At 33.0% G+C, this 6,741-nt stretch overlaps 1 protein-coding gene across 2 annotated transcripts; it reads left to right on the forward strand.

The window, feature by feature from the left end:
• Positions 1 to 468: 468 nt before the first annotated feature.
• LOC120180831 lies at positions 469 to 2,418 on the forward strand. Of its 2 annotated transcripts, none has more exons than XM_039186125.1 (2): positions 469 to 686; positions 734 to 2,418. In XM_039186125.1, exon 2 carries the CDS (start codon positions 760 to 762, stop codon positions 2,248 to 2,250), a length of 1,491 nt encoding a protein of 496 aa, XP_039042056.1. In that variant the 5' UTR covers positions 469 to 686; positions 734 to 759; the 3' UTR covers positions 2,251 to 2,418. The 2 variants fall into 2 exon arrangements, with proteins under 2 accessions (XP_039042056.1, XP_039042055.1); XM_039186124.1 differs by having other exon boundaries at positions 470 to 682; positions 730 to 2,417.
• Positions 2,419 to 6,741: the final 4,323 nt, after the last annotated feature.

Consider the following 6,741-nt stretch of genomic DNA (forward strand, 5'->3'; position numbering starts at 1 on the left):
GCTCAGACTACTGTTAATTTTTAATCGAAAAAGACGAGTTTAAAATATAATGAATAATCAAGTGATCATTTTGTGACTTTTAATAGTCGTGAGACTCAACAAAACAACTGTCTAAAAGATCGTTTTATAACTTTTAATAATCAAAATTAAATAAAATATTATCTAATATTTAAGAGACTATTTGTGTACTCTATAAAAAAAATTACTTTTTATAAGTAGAGTAGAATGTTGCTTGTCCTTAAAATGATATAATATTATGGAGAAGTCGTTTTCGCCACCTAGTTTTGAAAATCCTGTGGGAATCAATATATCTAAAAAGCCGCTTAGAAAACAAAACTAAAAGCCGAAACCATGGGCTGACAAATTTAACACTTCTCCAACCTAAACAAAACCGGCTGCTCCGCTCTCTGTATCCTCTCTACATTGCCTTATAATCTCTCTTCACCTTTCTTTTTCTTGTGCCTTAATCTGTTCCATTATTCTAAATCCTTAAAAACCATTTGCAGCCTTTTTCTTTTTTTTCCTGGGTGTTGAAGAAGAAGAAAAAGCTTACAGCTTTTAGGTGCCTGCAGATTGTTACAACTCAGTTGCAGTCAGTTCTTTACTGGGTATGGCTCCTTTTTCAGTTTTAATACTTTTATCAATTGCCTGTTAAGAATTTAGGGAGAATTAGAAGTGGGAAATAGTGGCCAATGCACTGGGTGTTTGAGATCTCTGATAATTGTTGTGAAAGCTGTGTTTTTTTAATTGCTGTTCTGAATGGAAAGTAGTGGTGTGAGTGGTGGGGTGTTTTCTGGGATTGGTCCTGGACTGCTAGTCCTTGAAATGCCATTAAACTCCCAACATCATCCTCATCATCAACAACAACAACCTAGAAATCCCCCAACTGCCCAAAACTTGCCCCAGTTTCATAATAATACCCCTCAAATGGTTGGTTTTTCTTCCCATCATGAAACCGACCACTCACTGCACCAGCAACCTGTTAAACAAGGCTACCCTTTTGGTTCCAAAGCCAAGCAACAATCCCCTCTGAGTGATGATGATGAACATGGGTTTAATCCTGACGATGGCTCTGCTGCTGATGCCAAGAGAAAGACTTCTCCATGGCAAAGGATGAAATGGAATGATAACATGGTTAGGTTGCTTATAGTGGCGGTTTATTATATTGGTGATGAAGGTGGATCAGAAGGGAATGGATCAGATCCTACTGGCAAGAAAAAGGTTGGTGGTGGATTGTTGCAGAAGAAGGGGAAATGGAAGTCGGTTTCGAGGGCTATGATGGAGAAAGGGTTTTATGTTTCACCACAACAATGTGAAGATAAGTTCAATGATTTGAATAAGAGGTATAAGAGGGTTAATGATATACTTGGTAGGGGGACTGCTTGTAAAGTGGTGGAGAATCAAAGCTTGCTTGATGCCATGGATTTGTCTCCCAAATTGAAGGAAGAAGTTAGGAAATTGTTGAATTCTAAGCACTTGTTTTTCAGGGAAATGTGTGCTTATCATAATAGTTGTGGCCATGGTGCAACAGCTGGGGCTTCAGCTGCTGCTAATCAGTCACCGGAGGTGGCTACTGAGATATCACAGATTCAGCACCAGCAATCTCAACAACACCAATGCCTCCATTCGTCAGAGAATTCTCAAATCGAGGGGAATTTAGGTAGAATCGAGACAGAGGCATCAAAATTGGCTAAAGTAGACAGTGAAGAAGAGGATGCCGATGAAGATGAGGATGACGGTGACGATGAGGACGAGGACGAAGATGATGAGGATGGGGCTGTCGATGGTCACTCAAGGGGGAAGCAAGACCATGAGGATAACCATGGAAAGCCTTCTCGTAAAAGGCCAAGAAAGGGATCATATTCAATGTCACCAACGCCAATGATGCAACAATTGAGATGTGAAGTTATGAACGTGATGCAAGACGGGTCGAAGAGTGTTGGGGAAAAGAAGCATTGGATGAAAATGAGGCTACTGCAGTTGGAAGAGAAGCAAGTCAGCTACCAATACCAAGCATTCCAGCTGGAGAAGCAAAGACTCAAGTGGTTGAAATTCAGTGGCAAGAAAGAAAGGGAAATGGAGAGAGCAAAGCTCGAGAATGAACGAAGGCGGCTCGAAAACGAGAGGATGGTGCTGCTCCTTAGGCAGAAAGAGTTTGAAGTGGTTGATCTTCATCAGCCTCAGCCCCCACCTCAACCTCAGATGCACTCTTGTAACAAGAGGAGGGATCCATCTAACATATCTGGATGAAGAAAAGTAACATGAAAGGGGGTCACATTAGAATAATTAGATAGAGATTTTGGAGTTTATATCAGATATAGAAACCAACTACATCAAATATTGTTCTGTCAAAATTTTGTTATGAAAACCTATGTTCTCAAACATATGAATTCTATGTTTGATTTTTTTTTTGAAATTTGCTTTTGTCCATCATTAATGAGGTTTTTGGCTCACATTTCAGTTGTATTTATACCCGAGCCAATGAGCAAATTCGACGACCATATTAAAGGAAACACTGAACTTGGAAGTTTCTGCTAACAGGGTATCCAGTAAGGATGGACATGTGTCAGGTCCGGTAAGGATGGACATGTGTCAGGTTGACTCGAGAATTTCTTAACTCCATCAGACTCAAATTTAGAGGAGTCTTACCCGTCTCGACCTTATCTGACCCGACATCATTTTCAAATTTTAAATTCACTAAACTAAAAATTAAGATTCTACAAATATAAAAATAAAAAAAAAGAAAAAGAAAAAAAACATTAAAACATGAAAAAAGTAAAAAAGGGAAAGGATATAAAACAAAAACAAAAAACAAAAAATAGATAAGGAAAAAATACTTATCTTTCTAATATGAAAAATAAAAAAGGGGAAGCAAATAAAACAAAAATAACAAAAATAAAAAACAGATAAAGAAAAAAATACTTATCTTTCTAATATGGTGGTTTCCAACAATTGAGAGATATTTTTGCTGATCTCAATCGCGAATAAACTTCTCTTAATGAGAGAAACGATATAACTTTATTTCGGTTCGATCTGACAGCAGATAGAGATCGAAAACAAAAAGGATGAGCAATTTTGGTCTAGATTCATAAACATCGAAATATTTTCTGGTGAAATGGACATCGAATTTGAAATTAGAAGACTTGAAAGGTTTTGTAAAAAATTTTTGGAGTTAATAATAATCAACGACGATAGCTGGTGCGGAAGAAGGTGAGGGTTGTTGTGATAGAAATACGATCTTTTATAGTAAAGAATTTCGGGTCGGGTCAAGTAAGATATTTTTTTTAATTCTAAATTCGACATGCCTCGTTCCAAGTTTAACTTCTAAAAAGATTAGATTTTATAAAATCAATTTGAGCCGAAACTCAATAAATCTACGTCTAAATCTCATATTTCTAAAATGCATTACATTTCTAAAAAGAGACTTCTTCGTCAAGCCAAACATGCCAAGTAAAATATTTTAGAAAAAGATTATTAATTAATTTGGATTGGTTAACAAAATTAATCCAATTTAAAACCCTACTTTTCTCTTTAAAATAGTTCTATAATTTTAAGCAACATCATAGTCTCGTCATCTTGAAGTGTTTGTTTTTGTCTTATCTATCGCATAATTATTCCTATATTTTTATGACACGTTTTCTCTATCGTTATGATAGTTTGACATTTCCTGTTACATTTATCAAGATGCACATTCTGATCATGAAAGATCAACAGTCTCTCATAGTTAGATCACCTTTTACGACAGTTTGTCAATGTATTCAAAATCATTTGCGGAGCAATCTGTCAGATTGATTCTCTTAATCTCCACGCCTACATCAGTATAACATATAGTTTTAAATAGAGACATGATTACTAGGTTTTTTTGTAAGATGAAGCATGTATTCAAGGAAGATTTTGATTTTATTTTCTTCATACTATTTGGATTTTCATATTGGATTGTGTTATCTTTGTTGTACCTTGCATTTTTATTTAATAAAGAAATAGTTTTTTTTTTTAATTTTTAAAAAATTAATCAAAGTTAATATTTGATTGTTATTTTGGTTATTTAATATTTTTTATTTGTTTTAAGTTATTATATTTACTAATTTGATATTTTATAGTTATTTTTTTAACCTTGAAACAACACTGAATTTTATTGAAACAAAACAAGATGCAACATTAACAATGCAATCAAATACGGGGAATATTATGGACTAAGTCCACAAAAAAACTCAAACATAAAACTAAATAAAAAAGAAAATCCAAAGGCACAAAAACAATCAAAGCTTCTTTCGAATATGCGTCCATCAATCATAGTAACCCAATAATTGTCAATAGTATTCCTTTGTCTCTATCCTTTATTTGCTTCATATGAGAAAACAATGATGAAAACTGAATTGAGTGAACGTTTAATTATGCGAACTTATTTTTCTTTTGTGGTTTATCCTTTATTTGTTTCATTTATTAATCTCTTTGGTAAAGTGTGTGTTCAAAGGTTTTTGAGGTATAAATCTTACAATATAAGGTTACACATTGTCCTTAAAGGTAAGCAAATCTAATAGATTTTAATTTTTTTTATTGTATATGTGTCGCAATCGTCTTTCGGTTGGGCACTGGAATTGGGCTTCGACTTAGGAAAATGTGGATTGGAGTCGCCACCGACCACTTTAAAACGAATTTAGGTGGGTCGGACACCATTTTACCTGATCTGCGTTGTACCAGAAACGTGTCGAGTTCGGGAGTCGGTTACGGTCAAGGAAGGATTAGCACCCTTGAACCGCCCTTTCGGTACCACATAATTTTCAATTGTCTTAAATTAAGAAAATTGTAATTTTAAATAAAAAGGTAAATTTTGATCCTGATTACTTACCTTAGATTGATTTGAAAATGTCCTTAAAAATCGAGAAATGTGTTAGATAAACAAGGTAAAGAAAACAAATAAGATAAAGAGAATAAAATAAAAGGGAAAAAATAAAATAAATAAAATAAATAAATAAGATAAGGAAAAAAAATATAGTTAATTTGAAAAAGGAAATATATATATATACATCAAAGTATTAATAAAATAAATAAGCTATATATATATATACAACAAATATTTAAAAATAGAAAAGCTACTCTCTCACTTCACCGAAAGTGGGGGCTTTAGTAAAAAAATAAGACAAAAAGAGAAAAGTGGGAGAGACTTTAGTTAGAAAAAAAATAGGCCCTCCAAATTAGTAGTATATAAAATAATGTTTAATAATAATAATGATAAAGACACAAGATTTTTTAAAAAATAATATAATAATGAATAAAAAAATAATAAAAATAATATATATATATATATATATATATATATATATATAAATAAAGAAATAATAAATAAAATAATTAAGAATATATATAAATATATATAATAATAAAATAATATAAATATAACTAGATAATAATACAATATATATAGTAAAATAGACTTATAAGAAATTATATATATATATATATATATATATATATATATAAAAAATAAATATAGTAAAAAAATCAAATGAAAATAATTTAAAATATATATATATATATACGTATAATAGTAACATGAATAATAAAAATAAATGAATAAAATATCCATATAATAAATAAATGGACTAATATAGATTTTTAAAAAGCTCTTCCCCTCATTTAACCGAAAATCAAACCGGTTTTTCAAAATAAGCCTCGGGGAAGCGTAGATCTAAGAGAAAAGATCTCGGTTCCTTTATGTTCATCGGCCCTTTCAAAGTAAAAATGGAAAAGAAGAAGTGAAACAAGCCACATGCAAGCGAGAATCGAAGCAATATAGGTAAAAATACCTCTTTTATTTATCTGTTGAAAATTACAAGCGAATCTTTGCGGCTTATTGCATATTTGCTTTGGGTATTTTTGTGTGTGCGTAATCCAATATGATAATCGTGTCTCTTGGTGTGGTAATTACAAGGCTTATTTATAGTACTAAAAAACCCTATTTTAGACTAGTATTTGAGTCCTAATCCAACTCTATTCGTTTCTGATAGATTTGACCATGGTGAATGACTTTCAGTCTCTTTTCATCTATCAGATTAAGCTGATCATATCTGGATTATACCCATTCTGCGTCATCCAATTTAATTTCTATCAAGACCCATAATGACGGAATTTCTACTTCAATGGGCAGCACTGCTTCTATTCCGTAGGATAGTGAAAATGGGGTTGCCCCAGTTGAGGTTCGTACCGAGGTTCGGTAAGCGAACAAAGCGAAAGATAACTTCTTATGCCAGTCATTGTAGGTCTCGGTCATTTTCTCCACTATCTTTTTAATGTTTTTGTTTGCTGCTTCTACCGCGCCGTTCATCTTTGGTCTGTAAGTAGTAGAATTGTGATGCTTTATGTTGAATTTCTCGCAAGCAGCCTTTATCATTTTATTGTTCAAGTTTGTAGCATTATCGGTAATGATCCTTTCAGGTAAACCATACTGACATATGATCTCTTTCTTCAAAAACTTGTAAATAACAGATTGAGTGACATTGACATAAGAAGCAACCTCTACCCACCTAGTGAAATAATCGATAGCTACAAGGATGAAACGATGACCATTCGAAGCCTTCGGATGAATTTGCCCAATAACATCCATGCCCCACATAGAGAAAGACCATGGTGACGTCATGACATGAAGCGGATGAGGTGGAACATTTATTTTATCTCCGTAAATCTGACATTTATGACATTTTCTAGCGTAGTTGATGCAATCACTTTCCATTGTGGGCCAGA

This window comes from Hibiscus syriacus, unplaced genomic scaffold (assembly GCF_006381635.1).
Source record: "Hibiscus syriacus cultivar Baekdansim isolate YM2019G1 unplaced genomic scaffold, ASM638163v2 tig00112503_pilon, whole genome shotgun sequence".
In the NCBI taxonomy this organism is placed as follows: domain Eukaryota; kingdom Viridiplantae; phylum Streptophyta; class Magnoliopsida; order Malvales; family Malvaceae; genus Hibiscus; species Hibiscus syriacus.